This window comes from Neoarthrinium moseri, assembly GCF_022829205.1.
Source record: "Neoarthrinium moseri strain CBS 164.80 chromosome Unknown scaffold110_Wmoseri_CBS_16480, whole genome shotgun sequence".
NCBI lineage: Eukaryota > Fungi > Ascomycota > Sordariomycetes > Amphisphaeriales > Apiosporaceae > Neoarthrinium > Neoarthrinium moseri.
In genome coordinates this window covers 28453-50717 of record NW_026055224.1, presented here as the reverse complement: position 1 = coordinate 50717, position 22265 = coordinate 28453, and the positions used below count along the sequence as shown (strand labels likewise).

The 22265-nt window shown below is 55.5% G+C and overlaps 6 protein-coding genes across 6 annotated transcripts; 2 read left to right on the top strand and 4 right to left on the bottom strand.

Moving 5' to 3' along the window:
- Positions 1-459: 459 nt before the first annotated feature.
- Positions 460-3557, top strand: JN550_013301 (uncharacterized protein; the record flags this gene model as incomplete). The annotated part of the gene is made up of 3 exons (XM_049311873.1): positions 460-710; positions 789-3297; positions 3429-3557. The coding sequence occupies 3 exons, from the start codon at positions 460-462 to the stop codon at positions 3555-3557; spliced, it is 2889 nt and encodes a 962-aa protein (XP_049164739.1).
- A 344-nt stretch (positions 3558-3901) lies between these two features.
- JN550_013300 (uncharacterized protein) lies at positions 3902-6703 on the bottom strand (the record flags this gene model as incomplete). The annotated part of the gene is made up of 1 exon (XM_049311872.1): positions 3902-6703. One exon carries the CDS (start codon positions 6701-6703, stop codon positions 3902-3904), a length of 2802 nt encoding a protein of 933 aa, XP_049164738.1.
- An 851-nt stretch (positions 6704-7554) lies between these two features.
- JN550_013299 (uncharacterized protein) lies at positions 7555-10188 on the bottom strand (the record flags this gene model as incomplete). The annotated part of the gene is made up of 1 exon (XM_049311871.1): positions 7555-10188. One exon carries the CDS (start codon positions 10186-10188, stop codon positions 7555-7557), a length of 2634 nt encoding a protein of 877 aa, XP_049164737.1.
- Positions 10189-11927: 1739 nt separating this feature from the next.
- On the bottom strand, positions 11928-12709 carry JN550_013298 (uncharacterized protein; the record flags this gene model as incomplete). The annotated part of the gene is made up of 3 exons (XM_049311869.1): positions 11928-11996; positions 12072-12242; positions 12311-12709. The coding sequence occupies 3 exons, from the start codon at positions 12707-12709 to the stop codon at positions 11928-11930; spliced, it is 639 nt and encodes a 212-aa protein (XP_049164736.1).
- Positions 12710-15593: 2884 nt separating this feature from the next.
- On the bottom strand, positions 15594-16969 carry JN550_013297 (uncharacterized protein; the record flags this gene model as incomplete). The annotated part of the gene is made up of 2 exons (XM_049311868.1): positions 15594-15718; positions 15775-16969. The coding sequence occupies 2 exons, from the start codon at positions 16967-16969 to the stop codon at positions 15594-15596; spliced, it is 1320 nt and encodes a 439-aa protein (XP_049164735.1).
- Positions 16970-20697: 3728 nt separating this feature from the next.
- Positions 20698-22063, top strand: JN550_013296 (uncharacterized protein; the record flags this gene model as incomplete). Its single annotated transcript, XM_049311867.1, has 2 exons — positions 20698-21036; positions 21104-22063. 2 exons carry the CDS (start codon positions 20698-20700, stop codon positions 22061-22063), a joined length of 1299 nt encoding a protein of 432 aa, XP_049164734.1.
- Positions 22064-22265: the final 202 nt, after the last annotated feature.

Below are 22265 nucleotides of genomic sequence, written 5' to 3'. Positions count from 1 at the left end.
TACCATGTAACCGAGTTGCCATATACAAGCCAAGCCGACCATGCCGCATGCAGTTTAGCGCCATGCAATCAATTAAAACAGCGTTGGGGAGGAACGCGGGGACGCGCCTGGCCCGCGTCGGCGGACGCGTCTCAGGAGAAAAAAAGACGCGAAACTCCCATTCTCTTTCCCCCCCCCTTGAGCCCCTCCTCATCACCCAGCACCAGCACCAGCACCAGCACCATCACCATCACCACCATCATCCTCCTCTGCCCCCATCCGAAAGCCGGTATTTCCAGGGTACGACACCACCGCCGTCGTGTGATACACGCACATTTACGTATATTCCTCGCTGCGGCTCGGTCCGTTGCTGCTGACTGACTGACTGACTGACTGACCCCTCCCCAACGAACGAAGCCCAGCCCATCCCCCCTTCCCCCAGGGCCTGGCCGACACCAGACTCTGCAGCACATTGTCGCAATGGCAACCTCGAGCGATGCCGGCATGATCATGTCGGATGCCCCATCGCGGCCCGGCCGGAGGAACTCGCGCCCCCGCGCGCCCCCTTCCGAGAGCCTGGCTGCCCCGAGCGACGACGAGGCCGAGGGCTTCGCCGACGACCAGATCCCCGGCCGCGCGCGCCGCGTTGGTGGTGCTGCGCAGGACGTGCCGCGCGTCGAGGACAGGATCGGCATCACGGTGCAGGAGCACTTTGAGAACTTTATCGAGGAGTGAGTCTGCCCGACTTCTCTCTCCTGGGCGTCCCGTCCCGTCCCGTCCCGTCCAAGGCTTAACCCGACCGTCTACAGGTTCATTGAGGATCCCTCATCGTCGGGCGCCCCGACGTCCAGCGCCGTGACCACGGACAAGTACTACGTCGCCCAGATCCACGCCATGCGTGTCTACCAGCTGTCGACCTTCTACGTCAACTACGACCACATCGCCGCCTACCAGAACGGCGGCCTGTCCAACGCCATCAACAGCCAGTACTACCGCTTCCTGCCCTTCCTCACCAACGGCCTGCACAACATGATCGCCAAGCACGAGCCCCAGTACTTCCGTGAGCATCGCCAGCCCACCGCCTCCAGTAACCAGACCACCTCGGCCGCCAGCAACGCCGGCTCCGGCTCCGGCTCCGGCTCTGCCAGCCAGTCCGAGGCCGCCCAGGGCAGCAAGACGGCCAACCAGCAGACGGACAAGCTGTTCGCCATCGCCTTCTACAACCTGCCCCTGGTCTCGCGCGTCCGCGCCCTGCGCGCCAAGAACATCGGCCAGCTGCTCTCCATCTCGGGCACCGTCACCAGGACCTCCGAGGTACGCCCCGAGCTCTCGCTGGCCACCTTCGCCTGCGAGGCCTGCCGCGCCGTCGTGCCCAACGTCGAGCAGACCTTCCGCTACACCGAGCCCACCCAGTGCCCCAACATGCAGTGCAACAACCGCCTCGCCTGGCAGCTCGACATCCGCCAGAGCACCTTTGTCGACTGGCAGAAGGTCCGCATCCAGGAGAACAGCGCCGAGATCCCCACCGGCAGCATGCCTCGCACCATGGACGTCATCCTTCGTGGCGAGATGGTCGACCGCGCCAAGGCCGGCGAGAAGTGCATCTTCACCGGCGCCCTGATCGTCGTGCCCGACGTCTCCCAGCTCGGCCTACCCGGCGTGCGCCCCACGGCCATCCGCGATGACCGCAACGCCCCCCGCGGCAACGACGTGGGCGGCAGTGGCGTCTCGGGCCTCAAGGCCCTGGGCGTGCGCGACCTGACCTACCACTTGGCCTTCCTCGCCAACATGGTCAACTCGGACACCTCAACCCCGGGCTCCAATGCCCAACGGCCCGTCCAGGACATCATCGGCTCCCTCACCCAGGCCAACGCCGAGAACGCCGAGACGGTCGAGGAGGCCCAGTCGGCCGTCCTGAGCTCCATGACCCCCGCCGAGATCGACGAGCTGCGTGACATGGTGCACAGCAGCCACATCTACAGCCGCCTCGTGCAGTCCATCGCCCCCATGGTCTACGGCCACGAGATCGTCAAGAAGGGTATCCTGCTGCAGCTCATGTCCGGCGTCCACAAGACCACCGCCGAGGGCATGCAGCTCCGTGGCGACATCAACATCTGCGTCGTCGGCGATCCGTCCACCTCCAAGTCCCAGTTCCTCAAGTACGTGTGCTCCTTCGCGCCCCGTGCCGTCTACACGTCTGGCAAGGCCTCGTCGGCCGCCGGTCTCACGGCCGCCGTCATCAAAGACGAGGAGACGGGCGAGTTCACCATCGAGGCCGGCGCCCTCATGCTGGCCGACAACGGCATCTGTGCCATTGACGAGTTCGACAAGATGGACATTGCCGACCAGGTCGCCATCCACGAGGCCATGGAGCAGCAGACCATCTCCATCGCCAAGGCCGGCATCCAGGCCACCCTCAACGCCCGCACCTCGATCCTGGCGGCCGCCAACCCCGTCGGTGGGCGGTACAACCGCAAGACGACCCTCCGTGCCAACATTCAGATGTCGGCCCCCATCATGTCCCGTTTCGATCTCTTCTTTGTCATTCTCGACGAGTGCAACGACCAGATCGACAGGCATCTTGCCGAGCACATCGTGGGCATCCACCAGCTCCGCGACAGCGCCATAGAACCCGAGTTCAGCACCGAATGTCTACAGCGCTACATCCGCTTCGCCCGAACCTTCCGCCCCGAGTTCACAGACGAGGCGAGGGAGCAGCTCGTGAAGCGGTACAAGGAGCTGCGTGCCGACGACTCCCAGGGAGGCATCGGCAAGAACAGCTACCGGATCACCGTCCGGCAGCTCGAGAGTCTGATCCGCCTGTCCGAGGCCATTGCCAAGGCCAACTGTGTCGAGGGGATCAGCGCAGAGTTCGTCGATGAGGCTTTTGGACTTCTGCGCCAGAGTATCATCAGCGTCGAGCACGACGACGTGGAGATGGACGAGGACGAGGACGAGACCCCAGAAGATGCTGCCGAGCTGATCGCTGCCGCGGATGCCGCTTCTGGAGCTCAGCGGCCCGCCGAGGACGAGGAGGGCGACGCCGCCATGGCCAACGCCGACGGCTCGCCCTCTCAAGCCCAGGCGAGCGGAGCGCAGAAGAAGAAGACGGCCATCACCTACGAGAATTACATTGCCATGGTGAATCTTTTCGTTAGCCGTGTGAACGAGAATGAGTCAGCAGGCGAAGGCGAGGGCGTCGAGGCAGAGGATCTCTTGCAGTGGTACTTGGAACAGAAGGAGGAGGAGCTCGAAGGCGAGGAGGATTACCATCGCGAACTGGCCCTGTCGAAGATGGTATTGAAGAAAATGGTGAAGGTATGTTTTGGGTCTTCTTTTTTTTTTTCTTTTCTTTTTTTCTTCCCCTTCTTCCTATAATGTCGAATTTCTTGCTCTCTGTGCCACGGCATGAAGATTAAAGATTACCGAGACTGACTGCTTGAAAATAGGACAACATTCTTATGGCCGTGCGCGGCGAAGGCCTAGCTTCAGGCGATGGCGATGATGACAGCGGCGAAGCGGCTGAGCAGAAGATCGTCTACGTCTTGCACCCCAATTGTGCTGTCGAAGAGTACTGAGCGAGTAGAGGAGGAGTTTATTGAGCGTGTATGCTTGGAGACATGAGGCGTCTGGAGTTTGGGAACTTATTCCTCACCAAAGAGTGTGTGGATGTGTTTGATGAAGGACATTGGATTATTAGGTCTGACTTTGACCGTGGTCTTGGAAACCATACAAGAAAGACCCAGCACAAGTAGATAGAAAGGGCATGAGGTACGGCACGCTAATGGCACAAGTGCATAGCGCACATGTAATATATGAATCCAAGATATATGTATATCATTATATATAATGCCAGCGGCTGAGGTCATACTGTGAAGGGATAGCGAGGAGCATATCCCAATCGCCATGATTCCCAAGCGCCTTACCAACCTTGATACTGAGAACCAGTCATGCCACCCCGCAATGGCAACGTCTCGGTCCTATGCTCAAGCGGGTCCTTTGATATGACGACCCTCGCTTCACCTTGTCCGTCTTCATGAAAGCATATCCTCCGCTCCAGGCAGCGCGCTAGGTGATGGTTATACTGATGTCCTGTAGGATCCAGTAGAGCCAGGTATAATTCGCGGCTGGAACGTTCATTTGCCGGTCGGTGCGACCAGGCTGCACCGGACCGGGTGCAGTACTCCAGCCAGTCAATGACATGATCAACGGAACGGATGTCCAGGTCGCCGAGTGGAGGCTTTGAACATATTGCTGCCAACTGCTCAACCTTCGAGTGCAGCTGATCGCCTGCCACCCTTTCTCTGAATACGCTCCCAGCGCCAGCGTTCACAAGCATCTCCAAGAGTTTTGGGGACTTGGACTGACAGGCGTACCGCAAATACGTTTCCCGGGTTTGCTCTGTCCAGCTGAGAACAGAAGGGGCGGCCAATAATGTTTCAATAATCCCTCTGCTGTTGTCGCGCATTCGCTCAATGGGCCCTTTTCCGTTGCGCGCCCACCCGGGGGTATCTCTGTCGCGGTGCAGCCGTTGTTGAACTGCCCGGAGCAGCGGCGTAGACTCGGCCTGGCCGGCACACGGCTCGTGGACCATCAGGTTGACATCGCTTCCCTTTTCAAGCAGCAACTTGACGTAGTCGTGTTCTCTGTACCGCACCGCTTCCAGGAGGGCGCACGATCGCTGTTGCCCGGACACATATAGCTGGTTGGGGTTCGCACCAGCGTCGAGGAGTCTCCGAGCGAAAGCTGTGTCGCGGCGATGGGCGACTGCCCAGTACAAGGCACTACCGTCTTTCTCAGACCAATAGACACATTGCGCGCCGCGGTCCAACAGTAGCGATGCCGCCTCTGTGCTGCTCGCCTTGTAGCGGACAAGACGCAAAAGCGAAAGGTCACCCTTGACTATGCCATTCTCCTTGTCCAGGTCGAGAACCGTTCTGAGACAAGTGGTGTCCACCGTCCAGACAGATCGGAAAAGCCTCTGGTAGTCGGCCGCGTTGCTGATCTCGAGGTCCAACCTGGAGAGTAGCAGTCTGGCAATGGCTAGGTTAGAATATCCCATTGCCAGATACAGGTCATCGCCAAGTGACTTCACGGTTGGCCTGGGGCCATGACGGAGCAGAATTTTGACCACCTCGAGCCCCATCTCGTGCTTGGATTGATCCGCCCTCGGCCCAAGATACGTTTGGCAAGCCTTACCTATCGGCCCATAGGACTGGCCTTGACGTTCAGGGTTGGCTCCGTACTTGAGCAGCAATTCAATGACTTCTGAACTTCGGGTCCAAACGCAGGCCAGGAACAAAGCCGTACGACCTTTAACGTCAGTGGCGTTTACCGAGGCCCCTGCTTCCAGCAGCATCTTAAGAACCTCAATCGGGGCGTGGCGGACGGCAACGGCCAGAGGCGTCGCGTCCTCCATGCCACGCCCGTTCACGTCTTCCCCGCTTTGCAGGAGATATCTCAAACACTCCAGTCCATCTTTTAGTATGGAGGCTTCAGGTGGTGTCTCGTAACGTTTCGCCCTGGCGTACCGTCGCGAGTTGAATTCGGCGCGGCGGCCGCGCGGGGGGGACCCCCAAGGCCGCGATAAACTTGCGTGGATCAAGGGAGCGGTAGGCAAATCATTGTGAAGTTCTCCTGCGCCGGTCTTGGTGGTGCCTGACCGGAGGCCGTTACCCAACAGTCGGGACGCGCTCTTGAACGAGTGGCCGTGTATCGGGTGTGCGAGCAAGTCATAACGGCCGTCCCGCCTGGCTCCTCTCTGCAGCAGGTACTCGAGACACGGCCATTGGCCGTAAAGATACGCATAGTCCAGCGCTGTCTCGCCGAGGGCATCCTCAACGTCCAGATCAGTCTGGAAGGAGTTCTCTACTATGTATCGCACAGTATCAAGGCGGCCATGCTGGCAAGCAGTATGCAATGCAGTAGTGCCTCGAAATAGGCGGCCACCTCTAAACGGCAACTTTGGTCCATCCACAATTCTGGATGCGCCAGCATCCATGAGGATAGATGCCACGTTGTCATGTCCGTGGCAGATCGCCAGGTGGAGGGCAGACCACGGGAGATAGGGGATGACGTCCTGGGCGCGACCACCAACAAGGGGCCTTTCGTGCACGGCAAGACGCTTGGGGTCACGGCACGCACAAACATTGTAAGAGGACAAGCTTGGGTCTGCCCCGTGCCCCAGGAGGAGCTTGACGATTTTTGCGTGGCCCTCCCGTGCTGCGAGATGTAAAGGAGTCCAGGTGGAAGACCCGGCCTGTCGATTACCCCCATCGATCTCGTCGGTGCTTTTCCCCAGCATGAAACGCACATGGGGGTTCTGCGTCTTTACGTACTCTCGCCATCGCGAGTTCAGGACTCTTCCGTACCGGTCCTGAAGAGTGTCAAAAGATGGATCTTTGCACTCTCCACAGGCCAGGGGTGTTGACCTGGTTCCGCCGTAAAAGTCGTTGGACCACGGGCCGCCGCGTACCGTACACCAGTACCAGTTGGGATCGGCGCCGTTCTTGAGAAACAGCTCCACGGTCTCGGGCCGGCCCAGGAAGGCTGCCCAGTGAAGACCACGCCTGCTCTCCAGAGTTTTCCTCCCGTAGAGCTCCGGGTTTGTCATGCGATAGAGCCGGCGGTCTGTGAGTGCGAGACTCCACAGGTCGCCAACCTCGGTGAGGAGGTCCAGCACCATCCGGATAACATCGAAGGGGCATTCGGATAGCGAGGCCATGGTGATATGATAGTGGACGAGATCGGGTCTCGAGGTATCCGCAACAAGGATAAAGCTTCTGTTTAGATCGACTTGGGGGAACTGAGGGCGCAGTACGGCTGGGCTAGGCAGGCTGTTGGACAGTGGCTATGCGTGGACGAGGCGCGAAAGGCGCGTGAGTCACAGTACAGCTGGCCAAGCATGACTCCTTCTTGGAGGACCAAATCGGCAGACGGGTGAGACCGCATCGAACGGCACCAGCTATCCACAAAATCAACTGGTGACTCTCGCATATTCCCTCCGACAAGCACGTAGGTACGGGCCGGATCCAATCTGGTTGGCCGTCTCCCCACATAAAATATTACACGCAACGGCGGCGCCAAGACTGGGGAGGCGGCCGGCGGCCCACGAACACCGAAGATAGCTGGCCGTGGATCGTGAGGGGTCGCACCAGTCCCTTCAACTCAACTCGGTCCTTGCCTAGGTCAGCCGGCGGCCCCTTTACACTCGATGGTCTCGAGAGCCACTGTGTCCAAGTACACGGGATTCTACCATATCTGCATACGGACCCTAGTCTAGACGAACAGGTTCGTGATACATTGCCAAATGACATGGCGTACAAGCTAACCCGATGGCTACCTAATGTGCAACGTTCTTCGTCGGGAATGACAATGACAATCATGTTTGGTATATCAATGCAAGCAGTGTACAATACGGGCCTGGTTTTTGCAAATTTGTCTTGTAACCTGAAGCGCTAAGTTGCAAGTAAGAAACAGCCACCTGAAAATGCTGTCCTGGATAGGCGACGAAAATCATGACCTCGTGAAAACCAATGTCCCATATGGATAAACCGTTATCGTATGCAGTCCATGCTATACCACAGGGGCTGCATCTGCAGCACGCTGCTCCAACCTCCTGAGCCCTGTCTCGATATCCTGACCCATGACTTGCGTCGGCAGAGGAGCACCCTCGCCTCTGAAAAAACACCCCTCACGGTGTCCGTCTGTTGTAAGAAACCCACCATCATCATCCGGTACGAATATACCCTGCCAGTCTGCAAGACACTCCCAGCAGAACTCATGTCGACACCGAGAACAAGTCATGTGGAAGCATCCATCGCCTTTTTGAACCTGCACACCACAACTTTCCCCGGGACATGGTTTCGTATGCTCCTGTAGCCATGTTTGTGTCTCGGTAAACGAAGCCTCACGCTGTGAGGTATACTGTGCACACGTCAAGCCGGCATGCCAGGGGCTCTGGCAGGCGTAGCACATTGTAAAGCCGCAGTCGGAGCACTCTATACAGTTTGTGTCGATCTCGGCAACCTGGGAAAGGGAATAGGGAGCCGGCTCGTCGTATAAACTTCCCGAGGTGCACCCCTCTCGTAAGCACCAGCGAAAGTTCGGCAGCGATGAGATGGAGTTGAGAACCGTGTAGCGATCATAGGTAGCGAAAGCCTCGGGGCTTGCAAGGTGCCGCACCTCGGGGTGCGTATACTTGTGGGTGCATTCAGGAGTTGGGCAGGCGATATTATCTACCACACTATGTCCTTGTGTCTCTATTTGCGTCGCGATGTACTGGCACAAGCACTTCCTGCAAATATCGAGATCATGATGACAAGCGGGTAGAATAGAGGCTGCCGGGAAACGCAGCACGCGCCAGGTCCACTCGCCATCGAAGCCCCTTATTGCCCGCATCCAGGCCTGAGTATGACCTGTGTCAAACTCCTCGTACCTCTCATCGCACACCAGGCAGGTTCGAGGGGTGCGGCCCCGAAGTAAGTGTGTGAAGATCGGTACTGTCAGAGTGCCTCGTCCGTCAGCCGTGTCCACGGCAAAGCAGTCAGGCGTGGGCACCTCCCCACCACCACCACCGGCGTCACTGGGGTCTTCGTCTAGCAGCGGCCGCATTCGATTGTGGCGCTCAAGTCGATCGTGTAAAGCCTTGGCTCGTCGGAGTTCGTCCTTGCTGGGCAACTGATCTAGGTTCTGGAGTGCCGCGCGAAGCTTGGCGGCATGCTCGAAGCGCTCAACATGTGAGATCGTAGGATGCACTCCTAGCTTCTGCAGCGCGCCTGCGACTTCGGGACTTGAATAAAGAGGCAAGCTTCGCCCGCAGCATGGCACAGGACATTTGAGCCAATTGCCCGCGAGGTTTGACAGGTCAAACCACCACTGGGTGCCGATTCCTGAGATAATGGCTGCACTGAGACACGTCTTACATACAAACCTTCGGCAGCATCTAGAGGTGCCCCATATCGGGTCAAAGTCTTCAAAGGCCGAAGAAGAGACGGTTGGTAACTGTGCCAGGACCTCTGAGACATAAGAGCTCTGAAGCGAGCCTTTTACGCCTTTGAACTTTGGAAGGTGGCAAACAGCACACAGGGCTATTGGTTGTTTGAGGTGGCTTCCCGACGTGATGATATCGTTCATGATCCTGGTGAAGTCGTGGACCTGTGCTGGTGTCAAGGGCGTATCGAGGGTTACGGGCTGTTCTTGGTCGTGAATGATCCCATCGACTATGACGTGTGGTGTAAATAGTCGCTTGAGGACCAGATCTCGCAATGTTGTGGTCTCGAACAGAGTCACATCTTGGCGTTTCTTCTGCCTAGAGCGCCTCAGCCTACTCGCTGGTCGGGCAGAGGGTGATTGCTCAGGAGTGGGCATCTCTGTATGATATGGTCCATTATGCCTGGATGGCGGCGACATTGTAGCCTTCATTTCCTCGATTTGCTCCCGGAGACGGGCATTTTCCTCCAGCAGCTCGTGCCGCTCGTCGTGCCAGGCTTCGTTACTCTCGAGCACTGCCCAAGGGTTTCTGGCCGAACTCCACTCGGATCCTTTGTCGACACTTTTCCCCTTGCCATGAGTCCAACTGCTTCCACCGGCGGTTTCCCGTGGCCGTTCCAGGTTGCTCTGCTGGGATGCAAGATAGCTTGTAGAAAAGGGGTCAATTCCATCCATCCGCTCAATCCTGGTGATTGATTTCATGTCCGGGTTCTGCGCCAAGTAGGTGTCAAGGTGATGAGAAAGACCCTCGACACTGACGACGTCGTTGTCATCCCTTGTCCCGTCTGCCGTCGTACCTGTGTTTGCGTTACGGGCGTTGCCCGACACCCCTGGCTGGGACGCGGAGGGCACGACATGGTTTGACAGACTGTCGCGCGCGTCCGCGTGGAGCAGTTCGCTAAATGCCAGCGAAATGGCGTCCTCACGGTTCGTGATGGGGTGCTCCCAGGTGGAATGGGCATCTGAGTACTGAGACTCGGAGCACGCCGACCTCGCATCTGCATCGTCATCGTCATCGTCATCGTTGATGAGGATGGACTCAGATCTGTCCGAGTCCTGAAAGAAGGGGCTGTCAATGCCGCGAGGTTGCACCTCATCCGCATTATCTGCAGAGTCCCGTCTTCCACGCTGCGCAAAGCGACGGGATGAGATGAATCGCCAGATGGTCGGGCGTCGTTGTTCATCGGGCTGACGCTTCTTGGTCAAGTGAGGGGCCATGACGACAGCCAATCCCGAGCGCCGCGCAGACGCTTAATACTCGACGCAGATCCCAGATACTTTGGCAAACATTACCAAACTCGATCTTCTTGTGTTCCTCCAGGCAGTCGTGTGAGGAAATGGTAAGTTAGTTATTTATTTGGCGACGTGTCTCCACGGGTGTGAATCGGAAGAGATGTCTGTCTGTCCTACGCCCAACAACTACAGACGCTCGCCATCCCTTATCACACTAGGTTTTAAGGGTAATGCACCGTTGGGCAGGCTTGATTGACATGGCCGCGGAAGCACACATGTCGCATGCCGATTGTCGAATCGCCGTGTCGCCCACACTGAAACGGTGGCAAACAAGCCCTCCGCCGAGAGGGGCATCTGACACACCATCCCGGCCGTCGATTCATGCTAGCCGCATCATTAGCTGACCCATCCTCTCCCTGACAGGTCTTCAGGTGTCGCCTGCCCAGATTTCCCCCAGGGATTGGACAAGGTTTGAGTGATCCGCAGTCTTGGGTCCCGAAAGTCTGACCTGGGCCGATCCTCCGTGGGAGGGTTCAAGGGATACAGTAGAAAATAGGTCCCATGACGCCCGCTACCGCTCCTCTATCAGCAAATTGAGCTAAGATAATCCAGACCACTTTATAGACGCCTGATCTCCCTGGTGGTAACTGCGCTCTATCTGCAAAACTATAAAGTCGCATCCAAAGAACATCCCCCACGGGCAGCGTTGCGGGAATTGCTACGGTTCGGAGAGGGTGATGCGACTTGCGAAGATGTCAGCGGCGGACACGAGTGCTCAGGGTGATGACCAATATATAGCCGAAGGCCTCGCATATGTGCCAACCTTGGTCACAGCCGCTCGTTTTGTTCTGTTTATGGCTGTCGAGTCCATGCCTTCATTTAACTACATTTCCAAAGTGCACGTTATGAGCACCAGCTGACACCAAGCTTTCAGAAGGGTCTCCAGTCAGGCTGCCCCTCTGGTTTGCCCGTGCACGTATTTACTAGATATTAAAGCATTCCTTGCGAGGGTCACATAGTCTCAACGGCTCTTGTCACATCGAAATGACCTTCTTGCCTGCCCTAGGCTTAGTCTGGCCATTGACCGATCCCATTATCAAGTTTAGTACTTCAAACTCAATGGGCCATGAGTTCATCGGGAAGTTCTGGTATGATTTGATGTACAAAATGTTGGTACCATGTGATCTCTGGCCGTGGTTGGCTGGGTCACCCATATGGGTCTCCCTTTTTAGCGATAGCGATTATTCTGAATCGGTATGACTGTCCTAGGTCCCACCTTGGTTCAGCCGAATGGGACAAGGATCGTTTCCTCATATATGTTGTATGCCTACTGCTGCTATACTCGTTATACGCACAACAATGCTTGTATAAACTTACATGCCCTACAGTGTGGTACGAACTCGAGACATAGTTTAGAAGTATCTCGCGGTTTAAAGCTTTCGCCGCGCTTAGGTTTACGGCGGGGTACGGCAGGTTGCAAGAAGTTGCGAGGAAGTCAAGATTTCGCTCTCGTATATGTTATGTGCCCTCTGGCGAAGTGGTATTTCTTGTGGAACTGGCACGGACTGACAAAGTACAAGACGGCCTCCATGGGCCTACTCAACAAAGGTGGAACATAAAGTCATGCCTTGCCCATATCGTCGAGAAAACAAGCAGCCTCTCACATCACCCTCACCAAACGTGGCATTTGCCACTACATCCAGGGATACCTCAGGAAGCCCGGCCTACTTCCGAACACACTGCTGCCACTGCAAATAGTGAATCTGGGTGAACTTGAAGTCAGTCGAGTCAACCTGCGGGACTTTTGTCAGCAACATTGTACTTACACTACTTGACGAGGTAATTTTTCTGTAGTGGGTTGGTCTTACCGTCAAAAGAGCCGAGTTATTGGTATTCAAGGGTGTGACGCGGACTTCCGAATTGACGTTCAGGAGGCCTTCCTCTCCACAAGGCGACCATACGGTACTCTGCAGACCGAATTGATCCGTCTTCAGGTAGTTGTCATCATACGGGCCTGTGAGTGTCTGCGTTGAGGATACCTGTAGAGTGGAGATATATGAGCAATCATCCTGAGACCACGGAAATCGACTTCGGAAGGGGTAGTTACCTGACTGGAATCACCGCTGAAGTAGTAAGTCGACTTGACGACGCCTTTGTCACCTTTTTGAAGGAAACCGTAACCACGGTAGTCGGCTTTGAATACGCTGAACTGCCAGCCCTGAGGAAGTCTGAGCTGGAGGTTGAGTTGGCAGTTCTTCCGGGCCTCGGCAGGTTTGATTCCAGAGCCTGCCTGGGCAACGAAGCTGTCGTACAAGAGAGTGATTGTACTGAGATCTTTGGAGATGGCGCCAGCCACAGTACCGGCGTTGCAGCCAGAGCCCGCGTAGGAAATTCCCTCGATGACGACCCCGGTGGGAGGGACCGCACCTGTGGGGACGTTGATAGAGCCCGACGGCGCAGCGAACGCAGTAGGGAGCGCGGCGAGGAGAAGTCCCTTGAAGAGCATTCTGACTATATGGAGGCTAATTATAGGGGATGAGAAGACTTAGATGGTAACTGGCGGCTAGATAACTTTGGCGCTTTTGGTGATGGCAGACTGCAAACAGCGAGCGGATTGTCCCTTTTATATTCGTATCTCACCCGTTGGAATGGAGTAACTGCTCTCACTAGAACCTCATGACCTAGATAACCTAGCCTTGGCCGGGAATGGTAATCGGGGTGTACTCTCCTGCCTGAGGGGTTGAATCACACCCTGTGGCGTACATCGTGAGTCTGGATCACCCACCGTAGAGTTGATTCTGGTTGTGATGCATCCAGAGAAAAGCGAGCAATATAGTAAAACTTGGACACCAGGACCTGCCAAGCGGCTAGGGTGATGAACGTTGTGTTTTTGGCTGAGTCTAGACCGTTGTGCTTTCCGTTGGGCGGAAGGCAAGATCTTCTAGCTAGAGGCTGGTCAGTTTGGGTACCACCCATAGCATGAGTATATGTCACAATATTTTACTTTCTATTTGTTTGAATTTAGCTCTATGTTTGACACTTCTTGCTTGAGGTATGGCCCATAAGCGGCAAGAGACCACTTCGAAAACAGCGATAGGGGCAGCCCCCCCAAAAAGAGGAAATAAGTAAAGTAAGAGAAAAAGGGCCGAGTATCATAGTTGCCCTACAATTCTTCATAACTCGGCCGATGGCCCTATGCAGCTAAGACCATGTAACACAATAGTCCAGGTCCAGCCGAGTGCCATCTGCATGCCTCTGATCCTGGTAGGTTACAATTTTTACCCTTCCATGGATATGCAACTCTAGCTTTCCTTCGTGTTCATTCTGCGGGGTTGGGACAATCGCCAACCTCTGGACAATTCGATGGTCCGATAAGTAGAAACGCACCCACCAATACGAGAAGTACGACGTTCTTTTTTTTTTTTTTTTTTTTTTTTTTTTTTTTTTTTTTTTTCGCAAGACTGAACTAAAGGATCGGATTCGGGCTGTAGATATTGTGTTAACACATGCCCACGAAGCTAGGTGGCCCTTTACTTCTGTAGGCATATAATAATAGGGGTCCTAAGATACGTTCGCAACCTTTGGTGTCTTCACTTCGACGCGGGGTTAGCCCTGCTCTGACTTGCGGGAAACGATGTAACATCATTATTAAAAGTATGTATGGTACTATTCGTGGTTTCTTGGCTTTGCCTGAAAACTAATAATAGATTTGATGTGCGCCAAACATGCGTTCCCAGACTACTTCGACTGACATGAGCACAGTGAGACATAAAGTTTTCTGGCAACTAAGTTTGATCGTATGCCATTCGCCAGGGCCGGACTGTGAGGCTATAAATCAGCTTCTTATGAAATCCGATTAATATATGCCTGCGGCGAGGCAAACCGGAGCTGCCCAATGAAGCCAAGTCCCACGGCTGGCACCCACAGCTGGACAGTCAAATCGGAAAATTTCCGGAAGTTGACAATGCAGGTGAATCTCGCATAGTCGACACTAGGCCGAAAATAGCAGTTTATATGCAGATCAGGTGGTCCCGCGATAGATTAATGCGTTCAGCTCCGCACGGATCTCAGTGTCTAGAACATCTCGCAAGAGTTCAGTGCCAGCATAGCAAACTCCACGGCTGCCAGCTCAGCGGTCCGAACCCAGCTCAATGGCGTGTGTTATTGGCGCCAAAGTCGGAGCGAGCCTACCTGAGGAACTTTATTTTTAGAATTAAGCTTAAAGGTCAGAACCCAGACCCCTCATGCACAGGATGCGATTCGGCCGGTTGACTCATTGGGCTGCTCCATTCGGCTTGCTACAGTACGAAAACAGAAGCATTCCAGGCAATGGAACAAAACAAGCAGGGTTTGCACTAGCACTTGAACAGCGGACACCTGTGCTATGGTAATCTTTGATATGGCAGTCATGGTGGACCAAGACATGGGCAAATATTGGCCGAGGTCCCATATGAAAGTACCTAGGCAGGTCCATGTAGTCGCGACTTTTCAATTTCCGTGTGTAATAAATCATGTATAGCGTGCATTAATCATTGAGTTTACTACAGTCTTGTATGGATTTATCCAGTTGTCGCAAGTTGCACCTTTTCCGGGGTAAACTGAATTGTTTACAGTTTTGTGGCTGTATGCGAACATACTTCGGCTTGGAGGAAAAAGGAACTGACTGGCGCTCAACGATCTGTGTCAATCAATGCTTTGGATTGATTTTTTCCACAAATGAGCTTGATCGGGCCGCATGTGAGCCTTTGAAAACAATAGAATTTACAACAAGGTGGATCGGAAACGCGAGATGATCACGCAGAGTTCTTTCGGAACTTCGCAAATTGAGGTTAGCAGAACGACCAAGACTGTTATATCAAATTCTGGCCTAGCCTGCACGACTAGTATCACCATGGTTTGTTGCTCGATAACCCACTAGTTTTTACTCTACGTTACTCTAGTAATGTAGAAGCTCAATGAAACTCAACGTACGAATAGAATTCCGATGACGAGCGGGGTCAGATGAAACGACGAAGTCAAATTTGAGACTGTGCGGCGTCCAATAGTTTCCGTGAATTGTCCGATTTGCGGACCAGTCGCGGCATAAATTTTTTTTCCTTTCGGGGGGTTTTTCAACCGGGTTGTGGTTTACTACCCGCCTCAATTTGATGATCGAGATTGTGGTCAGCTACAGTACACCGGTAGTGACATGACTGAAAACAGTAGGCCGTATATTTGATCCAATGGTAGGTTTATTCTCCTTGCATGATATATAACAGATAGTAACGCTTTGTACACTCAAGGGCACCTGAGCTCTATACTGGCCCTTGAAGTTTTTCCTTCCAATGCATGGTATGATCCAGCAACCTCAATCTTTTGTGCCGCTATATTACGTACGCCCGGCTGACTTTCTAAACATGCTGGGCGAATCCGAGGGAGTTGTTGCCACCGTTAAAAGCAACGAATTGACTCTTGAAGAAGATATCACCGAAGATCTGCAGATTGGCGGGAGAGGCCTGAACACCGCCAAAGCAATCTGAGTTTTGAGCTGTTAGTATAGTAAAACCACCGTGTATAGTAGGTGAAACTCACTCTGTGCGTCGACCTGGGCAAAGTTGATATCAGACCCCTTGACTGTCGCCATGGTACCACCAACATCGAGCTGCAGGTCAGGCATCTGGGTGTTGCACGGGAACACAAAGCCTCCGGCCTGCTGGTCATTCACGGCTCCCTTGACCTGAGCATAGTATGCGGTCGCAACGGCTGGGTCCGCGAGGATGAGGGTGGTGCCAGTGTCAGCGATGGCCTGACCGCCAGCAGTCGATGCTTGAGGGGCCCCACCGTTGACGGCAAATTTCTCGCTGGTGAATTGCCAGAACCCCTGGGTGGTATTGACAGGAACCCAAGTCATCGCACCAGTGAACTTGGTGTTATCGACGCGACCGAATTCGTAAGCACCGGTGGCATTGGCGCGAAGGTCAGCGGTGAACAGTGGCTCTGCGAGTGAAGCCTTCACATTGTCGAAGAAGGTCTTCTGGCCCTGCGGCTGCACCGTGTTAAGCTCGGAGAAGGCAAGACCCAGAAGACCGTTGTTGTTGGTGTCCTGTACGAAGGACTTGGAAACGGCAGTTGCCAACTCAACAGCCTGCGCAGTAACTGTAGCGCCACCAATGTCAACGGTGTCTGTGCCGACATTCCCAGCAGCTCCAGAGCCGTCACCATAGCTGATCTGGAAGGAGGCCCCTTTCATGAGCGCGAAAGTCTTGGACTTTGTCGGATCGAATGTCGTATGTCCAGTCGTTGCTGCTGTGCTTAGCTGGGTGTTGAAAACCCACAAGTCAGAGGAGCCCGAGTCAAAGTCTAGATTCAACGTTTGACCTCCAATCTTGACGGGCGAGAGGTACTCGACGTCATTTGTCTCCGGGGTGGCTGTCACCAAGCCAGTGCCCGCAGCAGCCGCCGTGTTATTGGCAGCGGCAGCAACGGCAGTCGAGTTGTTTGCCGTGGCACCCCCGTTCTTGCCGCCCTTCTTGCCTCCCTTCTTCTTGCCCTGTTGTCTCTTGGTGATCATCTCATTCGACTCGACCGACTCCATCAGGCCGGCCGGGATCGGCATGCGGTACTTTCGAAGTGTCTTCAACAAAGCCCTGGGACCATTCTTGCCGGTGTAGTTTGGGTTTGGCACACGTTCCACCTTGTAGATGCCTCGCTTCTGGATATGTGCTGGCGAAGCAGCAACAAGGGCTACTAAGCCCAAGAACAAGATGACATTCATAAAAGACTGCATCGTGACGGAAGGAATAACAGATACAAGCTGGAAAATCCCACACCAGGTGGAGAGAGGAACAAGGAGCGTGAACAGAAGGAGCTCGACTCCTCTGGTTGAATAAGTCACCCAACGTCTCCCCTAAGGAAACAATCTATAACAATACAAAGAACGGAATCGGTAAAGTGAAGGCTCGAAGAAAGGCAACGAGAAGGACGAGACGGACAAGATGGACGAGAAGAGACAGAGCCAAGACTCGAAACCAACGGACCCATCCATGCTTTAAAGAGGCAAGGCTCGCAGGATGCCAGACCCATCAAGGAAGTGCGTTCACAAAAACAGAAGTCGAGGATCGGCCCACTGGGACTCAGAGATTTTGGCACCTACAAGGGGGACAGGCTCGATGTCTATGGATGAGCCGGGGTTCACATCCTGTCGGGACCGCAGATAATACAAGCTCTAGCCAAGCTAGCCAAGACGGGCGACGGAGATCGTGAAAGCTGTTGCACGTCATGCCGAGCGCTGGCACACGAGTTGCGTACCACTGTCTCGATCCGGATCTGCTTGGATGATCGCCAAACACGCACAGGCTACGTCGATCCACCACCCAGGCAGTTCCCAGACACAGAGTGCGCCAAGATGGTGGGGTGAATCACGAATCTGACCAGCACGCAGGGCACGTTGTAGTTTGTAGCAACAGCGGCGGCGGTAGTCAGAAACGGGGGAGGGAGGGTCTGCAACGCGCATGGAGGGCGGTCCCGTCGGGTCTTACCACCACCACCACCACCACATGAAGAGAAAGGTAGCAGCTGCACCGGTCTCAGGGGGATCCCAGGAAGCTCGTCAGGCTAGCGCAGGGGCTCGTGTTGCGGTGCCCGCCATATCTCGGATATGTTCCTGGACCGCCACCCCAGGGCCAATCGCATCCTTGCTCCACGGGCGCTGCGATCATCTTCTTGGCATTAGCTGTCAGAGCCTCAATCCGCTCACATCATCTGCGGCGCCCAAACACGCACGAATACATGTACTGTGTAGTAACAGCACGGAGGGCAGTATTGAGCTCCTGCGACCTGCGACCTGCGCGGCGAATGCAACAGCGACTGGATTATTTCCAAGCTCGCCTCGCGAGGATTTCATGACCCAGGCTGGGTACACGTCGTCCTATAGAAACCAGCCTTGGTCTTGCTGGACAAGAGTACCAATTCGTGTAACCTTGACAAAGAGGCAAATGCGTGTGACAAATCATCCTTCAAGGAAATTGAGGCGTAGACTACGACGGTGGCTCGGGGAAAGACATCTGTGCCATGATACATAGCAACTACTGAGGAAACGGGAGGTGTTTGCATGTTTCGAAGCGAAGAACGGCGCAGGGAGGCAGGCGGCAGCAGGGGCCCTGCAGAAATTGGATGCACCTTGGGGAGATCGACAAAATGGGTTGACACACTCTTGAAGGCTGGCCTGGCTGGTGCCCATTGCAGCGAGAGTGACGGGGGAAAAGTTGAGATGGTGGAAGTCGGGTCAAATGTAGCAGCCTGGCAGCGTCGCAGTCCAATGATTCTGTCCTGCCTCAGGGCTGTTTCGCTCTTGTGATGGTGAAGGAGATGAGGGGAGAAAAGACCCATTCCAATGCATTCCGATACGGTGCCCTTGCAGCAGACTTCCCAATGGCCAAACCAGCAACGAATTACGAGTAATGACATGCCAGCCGCTACCAAACATCAAACCCTTTGCGACGGGTGGACGGTGGGGAGTGGGCACACTGCAGGAAACAAGCCTTTCTGACTCTTGGGTTGGCCGGCATTCCACGGGCCCTTGGCTAGATCGAGCGCCTAACTGGTCCGCGGTAGCTCAGTTAACGGGCTAGGTAACTAACTGGGCAGTGAGTAGGCGTCGGCGCGTCGGCAGTTGGAGCTTGGCTTCGTCTTCGTCTTGGGGGCCGTTCTTAGACGGGCAGTCGGGCCATCGCTGAAACAGCGCCCCCAGCTTGCCCCCCAACAACGGTGAAGCAGTCGTTTCAAAGGGATCCCGTCCACCAATTGACTGCTACCAAATGGGCATCTTCTCTTTCCAGAACCTTGGAGGGAGATGACAGTGGGCGAGATTCCCATATGATCTCTGTTAACCATCTTGGCCGGGCTCCGTTTCAAGAGAAAGCCCGCCTCGCTCGAAGCCAGTGACTCCACTCGGCCTTCCGAGCTTTGGAAATGAGATGAAGCTTGATGCGAACAAGCATTTCTGTCTTATGAAGCCATCCACTTTTCATCGCTTTCCCGAGGCCACCCGCCGTGGAGATGGGTTCCTCTGCCAGTGGATAGACGGCTTTGGTGACCGAAAGGCTTGATTTGCTTGATCGATTTGACACCAGCAGACTGCTACAAGGGTACATGAACCTGGCCTGACACACACTAATAACTTACGGACCTTTCCCTCGTGTCTGTTCTTGAGCGCCCGTTTTGTCGTCCAAGCCGAGGCTTTTGCCTGGCGGTCGAAGAGGACCTGAGCTTGTTTGCGCGCCGCTCATTACTATACGCAGTCCAGAAAATACACCAGACGGGGATCGGCAGCTTGAGAGCCTTGACAACGTGACTGGGATAACTACAGGCGAGGGTGAATCCTGTTGTCGTTCAAGCAGGAAGTCCCTCTTTTCGCATGCAACCGCACCGGCTATTCTCGAGGCTCTGACATGCAACAGAGATGCGGTAAGAGCACCGTTCCTCGGCGGCAAGCCAAGTCGGTGTCCTGGCACCCAAGTTCGGTACATGTGTCTGCCATTGGTTCGACCGCGATGCCCACCGGCCTTGGAGACGAGCAACGTGTATCTGGCACATCAGATGCGGATGCCTTGGCTGTGACCCTGTGAGTTTACTTCAAAATCCAAACTCTGGCCACCTTGATCCTTGTCGATAGATGGAAGACCGGATGCATGACCGATGACTGATGTACGTGCCTATGAGTTTGGGAAGTGGTACAGCTTTTAGTGGGGATTAGATTGGTTAGCAAGCTACGGCCCTTCCCGAGGGTATCTATGTAGGTGTTGGGTGTGGGCACCTTAGGTACCTAGGTAGGTAGGTAGGTAGGTAGGTAGGTATAGTAGGTATACTACCTATAGTAGACATACATAGTAGGTACCTACATCCATGGATTACCGTGGCCTACTAGGTAACGCAGGTACTCCAGAATAGGCGACAAACATCGGATCACGTGGCTCCTTGGCAGCCGCCCCGCCGCTCACATTTCTGGCTGGTGCTCAAGGCTTCAAGGGTCAGAGAACGGCATGGATTGGAGGACCCTGATCTGATCGGTATCAAGACTCAGAGCAGAAAGGTGTGTGGACTCTGCCCGCCCTGCCCGCCCTGCCCGCCCCCGTCTGGCCGCTCCCGTCTGGCCGCTGAGACCGGTCCCAACCTTGCCAACCTCCATCGGCGCTAGCCTTTCCTCACGACGGGACACGATAAGTAAAGTCGCGCCGCCGATAAGTGGATTGGATGTGACGTGACGTGACGTGGACGGGCACGGCGGCATATACCTGGATCCATAAATTGCATTCCTATTTGCGATCCCTTCCCTACCCCCGGGCGCGCGGCAACGGCAAGAAAGATCAGGTCAATCGGATTTCCTGGCTCTGGCTGTTGCGACCAAGAGCCCTCCCCCGGGAGCCCCTCCGGGAGCCCTCCTCCTGCCGCGGAAGCGCGCCCCGTCCGCGGCCCTCGGTCCTCGGGGGCTTGCCATTGCTGGTGGCCGCTATCGCCATGTCTGAAGACGGCAGTCGCAATGCCGACAGGCGCACGCCGCGCTTCAGCTGGAACCTGGCCTACGAGGCCACCTTCTTCCGGTCGCTGTGCGAGTCCATCCAGCTGGGCTTCAAGGAGAACCACAGCTTCAAGGCCGGCGCCTGGGAGCGCGCCGCCATCGCCCTGCGCGACAAGCACGTCGCCTACCCCGAGAAGAGCCACCTGATCAACAAGGCCGACAATGCCCGCAAGAAGTTCCGCATGTGGAGGGGCTTGAGGGAGGATCCCGAGTTCCTGTACAACCCCAACACGCGCATGGTGACGGCGAGCGAGGAGGCATGGCAGAGACACTTCGAGGTACCTTGGAACCAGCGTATCGCCCGTCCTTGCTCCCACCACTAACCGTCGCTCTCTGCGTCTACAGAAAGAGCCGCTCTCCAAGGCCCTCAGGGGTCGCCCTTTCGACCACGAGGAGTACATGGAGATCCTGTTCCCCGACGTCATCGGCTCCGGCGGCGCCCCGAAGCGCATCATGAAGAAGCGCAAGGGCCCCGATGGCACGCCTCTCGCTGCCGACGCCTCCGGCACCAGCAATCCCGGCCAGCAGGTCATGGACCTGACCATCGAGCCCAGTCTGTACACGCAGACCCCTACACACAGCTCTACTCAACAGATCTCACAGACGCCCGCATCGGCGCAGTCAGTTTCTCATCAGCAGCAACAGCAGCAACAGCAGCAGCAACAGCAGCAACAGCAACATCAACATCAACAGCATCAACATCAGCAGCACCAGCAAACACAGCCGCATCCACAACCGCACCCACCATCCCAGCCTCACCACCACCCAACCGCTGCTGGCATCCCGCCCCCGTCTACGGTCCCGACCTCTAGCGCCCTCACGCCCCCCGACGAGACCCCCAACGCTGCAAATCCGCGAAAGCGCTTTGCCCCCGATACAGACAAACGTCGCGGCCGACCGTCAAGGTTCTCTTCCAACATCTATAGTGGCTCTCCAGCTGCTTCAAGCTCCGCATCACTCCCTGCGGCGGCTCCTGCTACAACTCCCTTGCGGGCCCAACCCATCCATCCGTCCTTCAACACCACTGCCCTCTTCGAGGACGGCTTGTACATGCTGGCCGAGGCCCTGAGGTCTCGCGCCCCCGCCAAGTGGCCCGAGCAGGCAATGGAGATACTGTTCCGCGACTTCTCGGACGAGGACGCAGATCTGCAGCTCAAGATTGCCGAGAAGGCTTTGACCGATGAGAACAAGGCTATGATGTTTGTCAAGTCAACCCCGGAACTGAGAAGACACTGGGTCGGAAGATTGCGAGAGGTCCACCTGCGCGGCCTTGGCCTGGGAAGAGTCGGCGAGGAAGCCTCATAGGCAGGTGTAGAAAGAGGGACCATCACGTTGAAGACGTGTGCTCAACCGCTAGGTGTTTTTCTGTCTTGCAGCAAGCATCCCATTTGTAGTCAAGTGGATTCGCGTATGCTGATGGCACCAAAACGTTGGCAAAGGATCCAGGATGTCTGCATGTATATATCACGACGGCGTCTGCGTTCCCAGTGAAGGGCACGCCGATGCA